Source organism: Cloeon dipterum, chromosome 3 (assembly GCF_949628265.1).
Source record: "Cloeon dipterum chromosome 3, ieCloDipt1.1, whole genome shotgun sequence".
In the NCBI taxonomy this organism is placed as follows: domain Eukaryota; kingdom Metazoa; phylum Arthropoda; class Insecta; order Ephemeroptera; family Baetidae; genus Cloeon; species Cloeon dipterum.
The window spans coordinates 6,840,664-6,856,311 of record NC_088788.1 but is presented as its reverse complement, the minus strand read 5'-3'; the positions used below and the strand labels follow the sequence as shown (position 1 = coordinate 6,856,311).

Here is a 15,648-nt window from a genome sequence, read left to right as displayed (position 1 = left end):
AATTCTGTTTATTTCTCCATAATAGGTCACACTTTTAAAACATGATGTTGCAAAAAATCACATTATTGGAGAAATTTAGGCATTTGTAGTATTAGCGATATTAAAAATATAGCTATTTAAAAGTTTTTTTTAATTAAATTTTCGTTTTAAAGCAATTTTACAAAGCATTTGTTTAATATCAACGTGATTTTATCTAATATATGATTAATTTTAAATGCCAGATTAATTATATAATTGTTATTCTTAAAATTTTAAATAACCTTGAATGATTCGTCATTTTAATTACTGGTAAATCTACATTATCTAGTGTTCCTGCACATGCGTCACAACGAGGTTAATTTAATAACTTATTCTTACAGAGTTTCTTCTTATTAATTTCTGGATATCTGCAAATTACATTAATATGATGATTAGCAACGAGTGGCATTTTGACAGCCAGTTTTTTTACTCCGCAAAATCTCCAAAAAATATTTAATAATAATTTTATTTTTGGTTCACCTGCAAATTTTGTTAACAAATAGTTCATGATTGTTGAAGCAAATAACAGTTAGTTACAAAAGCAGCACAAAGTAATTTACTTATTCAAGACACGAGACCCAAACACATCGCGCATTCATCTTAATTTTCAGCCGAGGGGCTCTCTCAAAGATAAATTGCCATCGTGTTTGGCGATGCTGCGCACAGACTAAAAGAAATATAAAGTTCGAGAAGGCTTTTTAGCAAATTTAGCTTGGAGCTCTTTTTATTGTTCGTCCTTGAACCAGAGCTCGAACACACCTTGCAAGTGTTTTAAATTAAATTGAACTCAAAACATATTATATAATTAAAAAAATCGGCTTGAAGTAGATTTATACCGTGGTTTTAATCAAATAAATGAATAAAAATTTGGCTGTCATCTCTTTAAAAATGACAAATATTCTAGCATTTGGACAAATAGTAAACACTTTCAGCAAAATTGCTGAATTTATGAATTTATAGCAGAAAAAACTGGGCTGCCTCGAAAAACCGTCAAATTTTTACACATTTAATTTTTTTATTTTTATATTTTACTTTTTATTCCCTTCCGCCATTTAAAGAAATGACGCTATTAGTCTATCTTTTTGCCATAACCATCACAAGGGGCATCTCGTCGCGTCTCCGGTTTCTACTCCGCTGGGAACAGATGCGAGATGCGTGTGCCTCTCTCGCATCTCGGGTCTGCGGCATTATGTTTACGCGTGTGTCTGCTTTCAAGATGCATAAACGTGTGTGTATGCAAGGCAGATTTCCTTGTGTTCGCCGGCGGCCTAGCGTAAGATAACATAAATAGCGCCATTGATGAACTGCACGCCCCCATCTAAATATTTACGTGTGTGCACTCCGCCCGCGTTATTTGCTGCCGCCAAAGCTTGACACACCACAAAACCCTTTTTGTGCTCAAAGTAAATTCTTTAATTTTATTTTCTACTGAGAGGAATATTAATATATTTAAATTTAAAAAGAAAAAATTGTAGAAAATTTTGTACAATTTTTTTACTTTCTTTGGGGGAAAATATGGTAATTTAAGGGTGGAATATGAGCACCCCTTAAAACCCAGATTAAATCTCTTGATTTTTTTTGTATATAAATGAGCTGTTGGTGAAGTATTCCCAAAAAATATTATTTTCTATCGAAATATTTAAATCGCTCCATTATAATCTGTTGAGAAACATCGAATAGAATTCAATCAGTCGGAATTTGATAGGTTGAATTTCGAGTGTTGGCTGCAGCGGCAAATGGAGCGGAACAGTGGGTCGCGTCACAATGTATTAAATGGAGCAGCCGAGTCGATGGACCAAATTTGCGGCCGTGGCGGCGCGCGAGATAAAAATACGAAGCGCGATGGGATGCGAGCCACGGAGAAAATACAAAAGTGGCCGATGAACCGTGCGTGTTTCTATTTTGATTGGAGCCATTCAGGTGCTAAACGGCCGCCACAGTAATTGGCCGCCGCGACACTCGCTGCTGCTGCTGCTCCTCCGGCTGTTGATGTGATTGCGACAAGTGACACATTCTCGTTTGCGGACGAAGAAAGGAGCATACTACATTTTTAGGTTATATTTCTGTGGAGGAAGAATAATGGAAATGTGCACGCCATCTCTCTGGCTGTTTGGAGAGCCAGAGCTCCTGGCTGCTTATGCAACTTCCAGCGTTTTCTCGTTCAGCGGCGCAGCATAATTTTGCATCACGCGTCGTAAAATTCAAGAGATTTCAGACTCACAATCAGAATTGAACGCAGCAACGCAGTATTTTTTAGAAGAATCTAGAGGCACGCCTGATAAATGATTGGAGACTATTTATAACTAAACGTGTTCCTAAAATTAAAATCCTCATGTCATTTTCAGCATGATATGCAACTCAAATAATCTCAAAAAGTGTCGGGATTTTGAGAAATCTTTTAAAAACACTTGCAGAAATATCCCCCAGTTGAGATCATAATGATTTTAGCGATTTCAGTAGGGTAATCGCCCTCTGTCATTGTAGAGCTGACGAAAATCTTTACAAAGATTATTTAGAAATATCAGGAGGAATTAATATTTATCTTAAATTGCATTTTTTACATCACGGTTGCTTTTTTGTGGTTATAGTGCTTGAAAGAATTATTTTAATTAGATTTATCGGCGATCAAAATGTATAAATAGCCATTGGCCCCGTTTAAGAAGCAAATACTAGGACTATAATTAGTAGAGAACTCATCTATTTGATCGCTACGCTACATTTAGTTTGAAACAGCTCAATCCTCTATTCTAGAATTTCATTCTATGATTCAATATGTGTCTGCATTTCCGTTTGTTGTCGGAAATGTATAAAAAGTGGCTATCCGCATACAACTTGAACTCATTACGCTAACCTGTGGCTGAATATTTTCAATTTTTAATCCTTATTTGTCTGATTATATAAGATTTATGCTCTAAATTAAATCACATTTATTTTTATTTTTGGAGAAAAAATTGCAATCTAATTGGCGATGTGAGTGATGTGTGTGTAGTTGGAATTTCAAATCAGCATGCGTGTATTGTGAGCGAAAGAGAATGGCAGACAAAATTCAGCGCAGTGTTCTTCATCCATCAATGTCAGTTGTTGCCAAGGTGGCAAACACGCTATTTCTGGAGGAAGAACACACGAGACTGCTCCGCACAGGCTCTGCTACAAGTAGTGAAACGCGGAATGAAACATCAAATCGCGCGTGTTTATTTAAAAAAAAAGATACACGCTTCGAGAGACGCGGCTTAACCGGTTTTAAAACGACTCATTAAAAGCCAATTCCACAACTCGCTGGAAGAGTTAACGCTCGTTTTTTATCGTTTCCCCTCGGCTTGTGTTTAGCTCCCTCCTTTCTTATTTGCTTTCATTTTTTGTCTGCTTTTACTGGAGTGCCTCTCCTCTCTTACTTCACCTTTTGTACCATTTTTTCTTCCCTTCATTCTCTGTACCCCTTCAATTTTTCATTAAAATCGCCAATACTATATAGTGTTTGGAGCTGTCAACAGGAGGCATCACCGATCATTTATGATTTTACTTCTTGCACTGAGATTTCAGGTTCAATCCTGCTGCTGTGCTTTCTTAGCGTCAGAAATTTCATTTTCACAGGGTGACAAACAAAAACAAAAGATGGTTCAACGAATCGTTGTAGAAATAACAGCAAATGATTAAAAAAGCTGTAATATTTTGTTTCTACCGGACGGTTGGCTAAGCTGATTTTGGTTTACTGCATTTCCCGCATTTCCATGAAAACTTTTTTTAGCAGTTTATTGAGCTTGAAATTAAAAGAAAACTAGAATTTCACGATGGCGCCATCTGTTAATGGCTTTAAACAATGTTGAATTTCAAATCGTCTGATTCCTGGCGTTTCTCTACTTTTCTTTTATTCCACCTAGTCACTCTTTGCCTTCTTTTCCCCTCCTCTAACCCCTTAAATCATTACATGCCTCCCCTCTTCCAACAATTCCCATTACCTTTGCTTTCTCCTCTCCCTACTATTCATTCAATGGTTTCTCCTCTTTCCCCTTGGCTCCTTAAAACCCTATACTCCTTTACCTCCTCCCCTTCCTTCCAGATGTGCGATAAAATAGTTCCCACTGCGGAGGTCCAAGATGGCGTCTGAATGGGAAACAAAAATCTCTCTTTGGATTGCCGTGGCGAGTGTCAAGAGTTTGTTTTTACGATCCAAAACACACAATTAGTACAACTAATGCAAATTATGTCTCAATATTGACCAAAACTTGTTCTTCTCGCGCATTTTCACGTGACCGTTTTTTCGCGCCATACTCCACCGGACGCCATATCTGCGCATCGCACGAATCTGCTTCCTTCCCTTTTTACCTTCTTCAAGTCTTTCTACGTTTACCCCTTTTCTCTTCACTTCTGACTGCATTATCCATTGCATCCATCGCGGCGTGTTTATTATAAACGGGGCCAAGCTGCTAATTAGTCATAAAAGAGCAGAGGTGCTGTCATATTATCTCGTTTTGGCACGCTCTGCCGCAGAGTGTGTGTGTATTAATTAACACGTCATTTCACCTGCATTGAGTCAAAGCGGCGAGATTTTGTTATCCTACACTGGCGGCTCGACAAAAGAGCGAGAAATTTATCGCGCGAGCTGCAGAATTATGTTTGGGTCGAAAACTTGGCACACTGCTCCATACACACTTGCTTCTCGGGCGCGCGCGACTCGGATTCACGCATGAATTGCTAAACACGCTTTATTGTTGTTGCACGAGAGCAGAACAGCGAGCTGCTTTTCACACGCGTCCACGTCCGATTTCTGTCCGCCGCCGACTTAATCTGGCCCACCATGTATAATTAGATTTTATTAAGCACTTTATTTAGACGCTGCTCTTCTGGTCAGCTACGTCGGCCACTTTATTCGAACTTAAAATTCGCTTTTTACGGATTTCTAGACCAACGTGAGCTCTAAAAATTCAAGAGCCTCACCGCAAAAGAGCCACAATGAGTTTACGACTGAACGGAAATAATTTTTAAAGGGCTGTTAATTTTGTACATTTGTCAGGGCAAATGAGCTGAATTTTTTAAAGCAAAAAATATTGCTTTGATTTGATTTGTTTATGGCAGCTTAAAAGAATTTTTTCGGATCATTTTGTACTTTTTTAATGGAGTAAGAATCAACGAATATAATTCAAGTAATCTACGAAAAACATATCTATTTAGGAACATATCTATTTTAAACCCTTGAATGAAGGGGTGGATTAAATATGTTTCATGTGTTTTATTTTTAATTTGAAGGAAATAATACAATAGCTAAAAATACTAGACAGTCCCATCCTTTCCTAATTAATTACTAAATAAAAAATTAAAGAAAACATTATTTATAAATTTGCTATTACACTGTCTTTTTATATTTAGCCTAATTTTTAGGACTTTCTAACTGTTAAAATAATTTTTGGCTTAAAACTTCAAACTAAAATTTGTATATTTGAAGTATGTTCTCACTCATTCCGAAAATGAATAGTGTACGTAGCACAGTTCTGTTGGATTAAGAGTATACAATACGATTATAATTGCTCACAATATTCTAATTTGATGATCCAGGCAGCGGGGGCCAGATTCGTGCGACGCGCAGAAATGGCGTCCGGTGGAGTATGGCGCGAAAAAACGGTCACGTGAAAATGCGCAAAATAAACAAGTTTTCGTCAATATTGTGACACATAATTTGCATTACTCGTACTAATTGTGTCTTTTGGATCGTAAAAACAAACTCTTGACACTCGTACGGCAATCCAAAGAGAGCTTTTTTGTTTCCCACATTCAGACGCCATCTTGGATCTGCGCAGTGCGAATAATTTTATCGCCCATCTGGCCCCCACTGGATCCTGGGATGATTTGAGGCTAAGAAATAATAATATTCACAGGCCTCAGAATAATAAATACATTTTTCAAGTCGAGTTTAAAATAATTCCCCTTGAAATAACAAAAAACAAAACTACATCAATTCACAATCAGACATTAAAGAAATCCTGGGTTTATAAAACACAAGGAATTTTGATGTAGGATGAAAATAACTCAACATAAAATTCACTTCTCAGTTGCGAGAGAAAGTCGTAAATTGGAACAAGCGGCGACATTATTTAAGAAGAAGTCGTGTTTCTCCTGGGCGAGGCCCTCAACTTAAACCCCAACAAAGATGCTGCAACGCCGAATTCACGCCGCTTTTGGCACCAGCGGCGTCTCCATATTTTCATAATATTTACAAAATTGCGGCCGTAAATCGGGCCGGCCGGAAAGAGACGAAAACAAACACATAACGAAATGTATCATATTAGTTTACGCCTGGCGCAGCGCGGCGCGACTTCGAAATATTTGGACATTGGCCACGACGAGACTCTCATCCTTGAAATCGAAAATGCGTATTTCGGGTTGTCCTCATCCGCGCACGCAATCCCGGTTTTCACCCTGCTCTTACGCCGATCGCTCACTCAGCGGCGCCCAGAGAGAAAGAAAGTTTGGTCGCAGGGAAGAGTTGACCAAATAATAATTCTTCTTTTAACACAGACTTGTTTAATCACCAACAGGACTGTAATACATTCAATCAATTACAATTACAATAATATTTTATCACTAATGGCACTTACCCCAAATTCTTGGGTCCGCGAATTAATAAACGTCCGTTACAATGAACTGCCAATTGAAGAATGATACAATTTGAATATTCGCGTTAACAGTCAGAAAACAACAATGACAATTTGAAATTCTTACACGGCAACAATGAAATAATACAGACCAAATACAACAATCAAATCAACAATACGCTATAGTAGTCCCCTCCGTAGGCTGGAGGCCTGAAAGGAACATCCATATCTATCAGGTTGTTTTACTCGGCGGCCGTATCGAGTTGTATTTCTTGGTTGCTCGGCTGGCTCGACGCTAAGTGCAGGTTGGGGAGGTGGTTCGGGTGCGTGATCTTCTTGTTCGTCAGGTTCTTGCTCAGGTGGAGGAATGATATGTGGACTTGGTGCAAATTGAATCAATTTCGGAGGTGGAGCGATGAGAATGGGTGGCTCCGGCGCCAAGATGAAGGCGGGTTTCAGCCGGTCAATCGAAATGGATTTTGGCTTACCCTTAACTTCTAACTCGAAAGTTTTTTCGCCACGCTTGATGACTTTGAAGGGGCCTCTGAACGGCGGCGTCAATGCTGGTCTTACGGCGTCGGTTCGGATGAAACAATGGCTGGACTTGGCTAGCTCGGGGTGCACGAAAAATGCTCGGCCGCTATGATGCGCAGCTGGTGTTGGGCACATTTCCGCTGTATGCGCTTGAAGACTCGTCAGAAAATCTGGGGGTGAAAGAGAGAGCGATGGCGGCGGCACGAAAAATTGTCCTGGAAGGCGTAGTGGTTCGCCGTAAACTAGTTCGGCTGGGGAACAACCAAGGTCATCTTTCAGGACGGAGCGTAGGCCAAGTAGCACGGTTGACAGAGCTTTCGACCAGGGTGTCTTATGGCACATCAGAGCTGATTTCAAAGTGCGATGAAATCTTTCTACCATTCCGTTGCACTGAGGGTGGTACGCATTTGTGTGGTTAACTTGAATACCTGCGTTGCTTGCAAATTGCTTGAACTGGTTTGAAATAAATTGTCTCCCTTGATCGCACACGAGAACTTTTGGAGTGCCGAAGCGGGCTATCCAGTTGTCTTTGAAGGCGCGGATGACATCTTCGGCGGTGATGGATTTCAGGGGAACGACTTCAGGCCATCGAGTGTAGCGGTCCACCATGGTTAGGCAGTACCTAAACTCTTCTGATATCGGAAGTGGACCAATAAGGTCGATGTGTATCACAGAATATCGTTCAGTTGGCGTCTTGAAGTGCTTAAGAGGAGCTTGCGTGTGTCTGGTTACCTTCGAGCGCTGACACTCGAGACATGCTCGAGCCCAAGTGTAACAATCTTTTCGCATCGATGGCCAAACGTATTTTGCAGACACCATTTTTGACGTTGACTTTGCGCCAGGGTGAGCCAGATTGTGAATGGTGTCAAAGGCAGGGCGGCGAAATTGCTTTGGAAGGAAAGGGCGCGCTTCTGAGGTTGTCGTGTCGCACCATAGCTGATACTTGCTGCCGGACACGGGAAACGGTTTAAGATTCAGACAGCTGGAAGGCGAGCGGTATTTTTTTATGTCTTCGTCATCCAGCTGCGCCTTGGCCACGTTTTCAGACGTCAATTCCAGGATTTCGACGGCTTCAATTCGAGACAGCGCGTCCGCCACCACATTTGCTTGTCCGGGAACGTACTGGATGTCAGTTGTAAATTCGGCGATATACTGCAGGTGACGAATTTGACGTGGAGTTCGATCTTCTTTTCTCACCTTGAATGCGGACGTCAATGGTTCCTGGTCGGTATACACCTTAAACTGCCGGCCCTCAAGGAGATATCGAAATTTCTTTACTCCACTGTAGATAGCGAGCAGTTCGCGGTCATAGGTTGAGTAGTTCTTTTCAGCCGGAGTCAATTTCCTGCTGTAAAAGCTGAGCGGTTGCCACTGGTCATCGACGAGCTGCTGGACGACGGCGCCGATCGCAAAGTCCGACGCGTCGGTCACAAGAGCAAGCGGTGCACCATCGAGTGGATGAGCAAGCACTGCCGCCTTTGCCAGGGCTTCCTTTGTCTTCTCAAATGCTTCTTGTGCCTCATTTGTCCAATTTAGTGGGCGCTTTTTGGGGAGCCTCGGGCCCGCTAAGAGCGCATGCAGTGGAGATAGAAGGTGGGCTACTCGTGGAATAAACCTATGGTAATAATTGAGCAGGCCAAGGTATCGGGACAGTTGGTCGGTCGTTTTGGGCAGGGGAAACTCGGAAATCGCGGCTACTCGATCAGGCAGCGGACGAAGACCATCCTTGCTTACCTGGTAGCCGAGAAACTCCAATTCTTCGGCGCCAAAGCTGCATTTCTCGACGTTGAGTGTTAAGCCATTATCTTGGAGCTTTTCCATGACGGCGCGCAGGTGGCTGTGATGCTCCTCCCTTGTTCTTGAGGCGATGAGTAGGTCATCTACGAAGACGAAAACAAAGGGTAGTTGGCCTAAAATGCTGTCGATCAAATTTTGGAAGGTGGCGCCAGCGTTCCTTAGCCCGAATGGCATCTTCGGAAATACGAACAGGCCAAACGGCGTCGTTACTGCTGTCTTGTGTATGTCTTCTTCAGCCACGGGAATCTGAAGATAAGCTTTTTTCAGGTCCACTTTTGAAAATACCTGGCATCCGTGAAGGGCTGAAGAGCAGTCGTATATGTGACGAGTCGGGTAACGATTGGGAATGGTGCGTGCGTTTAGCTGGCGATAATCACCGCAGGGTCTGTAGGTCCCATCCTTTTTCAGGACGAGATGCAGCGCGGAGGCCCAGTCACTCTCCCCTCGCCGAACTTCTCCTCGCTGCTCCATTTCCTCGAAGAGCTGACGGGCGATTTTTAGCTTGTCTGGGGCGAGGCGACGGAATTTTTCATGGTGTGGAGAGCCTTCTGTGGTGGGAATTCGATGAATGGCTTTGTGTTTGACAGGTTGGTTGAGATCAGCAGGTTTGAAAAGTTCAGGGAAGTCCTTCAACGTGCTGTAGTATTCGTTCGACGAATCGACCATTTTGACAGAGCAGGGCGAATTTGAGGGCTCGGCGATACCTTCAACCGAAAGGTTGGTTATCTTATCGACGAGAGTCCCCTCGTCCAAGTGCACGGCCATCTTGTGCTTGGCCAAAAAATCAGCTCCTAAAATTGGGCGGTCAACGTCAGCAACTACAAAGACGTGTTCGAATCTTCTCCGGAAACCAAATGTAAGGTTGAGGGTTATAAATCCGTATGTGTCAATGCTATTGCTGTTTGCTGCAGTGAGCACTAGGTCAGTTGTCTTGGATCTCTTTGGAAGCAGCTTTGCAGGAAGGACACTCACTTCTGCGCCGGTGTCTATGAGAAACGTGCGGTCTGTTTGCGGGTCATATATGAAGAGACGTTTGGTAGACTTTTGGGGGCTCAGCACCGCCTCTACTGCTGGGCGCCCTTTTCGTTTTCCAACTTGTCATTTTCAGCGCGGCTCTTCATGAATTGCTGGAAGTGGCGGCAGCCGTTGACGCAGCGGCGCGCTTTCTTAGCAAACCTGTCGTGGTAGAAACAAAGGTCGGTCTGCACGAGTCGTGCGTTCAGAGACCTGCTTCGACCGCGGTCGGGTTGGCGTCCACGCTCGTCCTTTTCCATGAGGTTGAGAAGCTTGGCAATATTTTCCTCGATTAAGGCTACTCGAGCTTCGAGAGATTTGGGCTTTTGCACTGCAGCGACAGATACAGTTGCAGGTGCACTTGCTGCTTGAGAAGGCATTGCAGCACCATAAGCATCGTACAGGGCGTCAGCTGCCTCTGCTGCTTTCGTCAAATCCGAAGCGAGAATCAGGGCAGGGTGCCATCCAGCGGGCAGAGCATTGCGCCAGCATTTCGTGAGCTCTTCGATGAAGATTGGATTGGTGCGCAATTCATCGTTCGCACAATTTCTCAGGCGGTTCAAAAATTCAGAAGGACGCAAAGTCCCCATCTGCAAGGCTTGCATTTTCTCGACGCTTGCTGTGAAGCTTTTTGGCTTGAGAGTCTGCAGCAGAACATTCTTCAATGACGTATATGGCATTTCAGTCGGCTTACTGGTGATGAGGTCGCGCGCCGCGTCTCCGATTTCGTGTAGCATAACATCTCTGGCGAGAATGTGATATTTCACGGCCTCATCGGTGATGCCTTCGATGTCAAACGCTGATTCCAGCAGGGCGAAGAACATGTCGAGCGAGAGCGGCGTGAATGGTACGGATAGGAAATCGGCGTTGTACCGACGCTGCGAAGCAGTCGTGGATCCAGCTTGGGCCATGATCGTGATGGAACCTCTTCACACTAAGTTCAACGCGGGGTCACCAAATTTGGTCGCAGGGAAGAGTTGACCAAATAATAATTCTTCTTTTAACACAGACTTGTTTAATCACCAACAGGACTGTAATACATTCAATCAATTACAATTACAATAATATTTTATCACTAATGGCACTTACCCCAAATTCTTGGGTCCGCGAATTAATAAACGTCCGTTACAATGAACTGCCAATTGAAGAATGATACAATTTGAATATTCGCGTTAACAGTCAGAAAACAACAATGACAATTTGAAATTCTTACACGGCAACAATGAAATAATACAGACCAAATACAACAATCAAATCAACAATACGCTATAAAAGAAAGCGACACAAAGAAAAGACTGACAACCTGCGCTAGATGTAGATGCCCCGGCCGCGGCGGCGTTTGCTTTTTCGACGCGTGCAACACTCTAAATAAACATGCGCGAACAGTTTGACGGCAACGTAAATAAATAAATAAATAAAACAAGATCTCGTGTCAAATCTTACAATTAGAGTCATAAATATGTAGGGCTTTCAGCTACATTTCTTTTTGTTATTTTTGAAATATTTTTACTACATTTTTTTGTCTAAGTTTACAAACTGTATTAGTGATGGTTTAAGTAGAAGGACTTTATTTAATTTTTACCCGAAAATTTAGCTTTTCATGATTGGAGGGTTTTATTTAAAAATATCCCAGCCTTTTAAATATGAATTTTGAGTCTCCAATATTTTAATTCAGCGGGGTCCAGATTCGTGCGACGCGCAGATATAGCGTCCGGTGGAGTATGGCACGAAAATAACCAAGTTTTGGTCAATATTGTGACACATAATTTGCATTACTCTTAACTAATTGTGTCTTTTGGATCGTAAAAACAAACTCTTGACACTCGTACGGCAATCCAAAGAGAGCTTTTTGTTTCCCACACTCTGACGCCATCTTGGACCTGCGCAGTGCGAACCAATTTTATTGCACATTTTATTAAAATAGGACTGTATGCATTGACTTCAGTCTGTGTCGATCTAGAAAATGTGGAAATTTGAGACAATTGGAGCTTTATACTGTATCTTATTGATTGAAATAATTTTGATATAAAATCGTAACCCTTTTGATTTGTAACATACCAAATGATGCTTTTTAATCTGATATCTTGTGTAAAAAGAGAAATGGACAAATGATTGAAATCATTTACTTATTCTTTCTTTTCCCTCTCCATTATTCATAAGCTTGTATTTTTGTGAATCTTTCTAGTAGCATGATTTTATAGATCATACACTTTTTTACAACAGTTTTAATAAAAACCGTAAAATAGCAATAGATTTTTATATTGCAGACACTGATAATATAATAAAAACCATTTATGAAAAAAATTATTGCTTTTTTATCGAGATAAGTAATCTTCTTTGTTGGGTCTGAAGAACAAATTTATCAAATTGTAAATAAATTGAAGGAAAGAGACTTCGCCGTAGTAAACATTCTTGTTAGATGCCAATGAAGGCATGCGAGGTTGTCATAATTGTCAGAAGAATTAAATACAGCTTCCTCAATGTGAAGCGCGCTGTTTATTTTTCCATATATTTATACACAAAAGGTCCTGCCCTACTTATTTCGTAATTTCGGCTTCTGGTTGCAACCCTAAAAGTGTGTATAGATTTGAAACACATTTTTTAAGTTCAAAATGAGTTGTTTTTTTACCAAATCAGATATTGAATCGCAAATAACTTTTATCAAGTTCAAAATCACATTGAAAACTTAATTTTATTTGTTTATTTTCCTGTTAAAAAAATAGTCAATTCTTGTAGGATTACACATCTTTCAATACATGATCAGAAAACGTGTGTCTGTGTTCGACGGCTCGACACGTGTAAACCATTAATGTCAATTACCCCGACGGAGGGAAAGAATCGCGTTTCTTTTTGGCAAACAAGCAGCTCTTTGTGCCGGACGCAGACCCTCTTGATTGATTCCACTTTGATTTCAGCGTGACTCACCTCCGATTTGGCACATTGCTCACCTCTGACAACCAAATTTGGAATCACACCCCTTCTGTATTACTCAAAGACAGAAAACTGTTGTGTGTGTATTTTAATTTTATTTAAACAGTTGAAATAGATAAAATAAAACTGGAGGGTCTCGTAAACACAATGAACCAAATAAAAAGGGTATATTTTGAAAGCACAGTTTAAGTATTCATTTAAAAATTTCATTTTTTATTTTCTAAAAATTTAGTAAAAGAAAAAAATTGGTTGCATGTAGTGTAAATTTCTAGGAAAATTAGCCGTTATTGGATTTTTATGTTTTTTAAAGACTTTCACGCTAATATGTATCGATTTTGCTTAAATGAGGATTTAATTCCCTATATTTAACCACTTGTACACCGATCGAGATGAAAGAAATCGAAACAAAGCGACAAAAAATTGGCTAAATCCGAACTTTATTTTATTTTTGATTGAATTTTGAGCATTTGACACAAATTGTTGGCACAAATTTTCGCTAGATTCCTTGAACAACAGATAAATTTCATTACATGTTTGGCCAATAATTCGAGACTCAAAGGTTGAGTCTGTACAGTTCTACTTGTATAATTTTTTTGTGAAAAATAATTGCGAAAGATGCTAAATTTTAATTTAAAAACCAATGATAGAAAAAATTCCCAAAATTTTCTGCAACTTCCCATTCTTGGAGTTATATTTTAGGTCCTTATTTTTACAACAAATTTTCAAGATAAAGATGAAAATAGCCTTTTTAAAATTAAATTAAATTTAAATATGAAGAAAAAAACACATTCTCCGTCTTCTCAAGAGCAGTCAGAGCAATTTAGATCCGTTGCAAAACCGGCAACCCTGGTCAAAAATACAAACTAATTAGCCAACGGCTTCGTCCTCGTCGGGAGAATCTCCTCGGCGTGTATTATTATTATTATTGCGGCCGAGAAGGAATGAACTACTGCTGCTGTTGTGATTTCGGCATTTGATTTAACAAGAGCAACACGCGTCCTTGCGGGCGTCTCGTTATTTTTAAACTGCGTAAAATGTGTTTACATGAGCATTATTTAATTCGGCGCTTACGCGGAGAAGCAGCGAGAGAGAGAGAGAGAGAGAGAGAGAGAGAGAGAGAGAGAGAGAGAGAGAGAGAGAGAGAGAGAGCTCTTTCTCAATTCCGACGAGTGTTGGTTGTTGCTGCCGCGGGGGCCGACAAATATGAGGAACAAAGCGGAGGATTAAAGCAGCAGGCAGGCTCGGGGGAGTTTTGCAATCGGGTGGAGGAGTCATGATGCTTGGCTTTCTTTAATTTTGGCACCTGTGGATAAAAATAGAGCGAATCGTGCAAAATGCGCGTTGGCCAATTCGTAAATAACCCCTCGCCGCGGACGCGAGATTTATTCGACACACTATGCCACCTTTTTATGACCGACTTGAATTCTGAAATATTGGCTCGGCCCAATTAATACCTCAAAATGACGAATGAAACGTGTTTTCTGAGTGTGTGTGTTTTTTTATTTCTCTGCCCCGCCACCTCGCAGCATAATTTATTTTCTTGTAAACTAGCTGCTCTTTTGCTTACATAATTTATAACAGCCTTTCAGGATGCGGTAGTGTTATGTAATTATGTTTGTTTAGATTTTCCTTTGTAAAATATTTCACAATGACAAAGTTGATTTAATTGCGGTTAAATTAAATAAATTTAAATCTTCATTTTATCATAAATATCTCGTATTTTGGAAAATTGGATAATAATTTTTGCTTTTTTCATAGACTGCGCGGTTAAGTTTAAGAATAAAATTTTGACAGCAATAAAGATTTTATATTATTATTTATTTATTTCGCTGTTCCTGAAGTACTAGTTTAATATATTAACACTAATATTATTTATCATTGGTGATTATCTATACGTAATTAAATTCGAAAATTTATTATTATGCAATTGAACAGAGTAACTTTATCACTTTTTTTTTGCTCTTTTTATCCCTGTCCGAGGACCGGAGGACCGGGAAGGGCGCGTAACTTTATCACTTTTCGTTCCAAGACGAGGTTTTTTGTTAATATTTTGTAAAATAAAATTAAATAAGATATTACATTCTTTTAACTAAATATCTGTAGTGTGAAGTTGTCGATTGTATCTCGATTTTATTTTCAAACAAAAAAGAGAAAAGCCATTTTAAAGTAATGCCGCTCTTTAATTTAGTTTTTCCTCCAGTCAAATTTTAAAATTGAGTCAACAAATTTCCCAATCAAGTTTGATTGAAAAGATAAACTGTTGGGCAGTTACAAAAAATCTTCCTTCAAAAGATAAAATAAGCGAATTCAGACATCACAATTTGCAATAGCATAATATTTTACAAAAACGAAGGACCAAACACGGAATATATGAATAAAGAAAATAAATAAAACGAGGACAAACTTCTTACACAAACCAAAAATATGCTTTTTTCTTTGTAAAAAATCGTAATGCTTCTAAAAAGTAATTTTGGAATTATTTTTAATCTTAAAATTATTTTTCGGTATACTGAATTTAATTAAGAGTGATTAAATATAATCAAAAGGTAAGAAATATTTGAATTTGTCAAGCGAAACTTAAATTAAAGTGAGCAAATCCAACAGCTCTAAAACACAACTATAATTTTTGTCTACATTTCCAATAAAATTTGCAGCTACAGAAAAAATTATTTACTGGTATTTTTTTACTATTCTGAAATGTTTAGAAAATCAATTCTGGATGATCAGCCTAAAGTGACATACTGTTCAATCCAATTTAGTTTATACA

General features: G+C 39.8%; 1 protein-coding gene across 1 annotated transcript; it reads right to left on the bottom strand.

Moving 5' to 3' along the window:
• Positions 1-10,000: 10,000 nt before the first annotated feature.
• On the bottom strand, positions 10,001-10,861 carry LOC135941099 (uncharacterized). Its single transcript, XM_065486382.1, has one exon. It carries the CDS (start codon positions 10,859-10,861, stop codon positions 10,001-10,003), a length of 861 nt encoding a protein of 286 aa, XP_065342454.1.
• Positions 10,862-15,648: the final 4,787 nt, after the last annotated feature.

Bases quoted from the DNA above. Each gene is read 5' to 3' on its own strand.
- LOC135941099 (XM_065486382.1), bottom strand. From the start codon at position 10,861: ATGGCCCAAGCTGGATCCACGACTGCTTCGCAGCGTCGGTACAACGCC.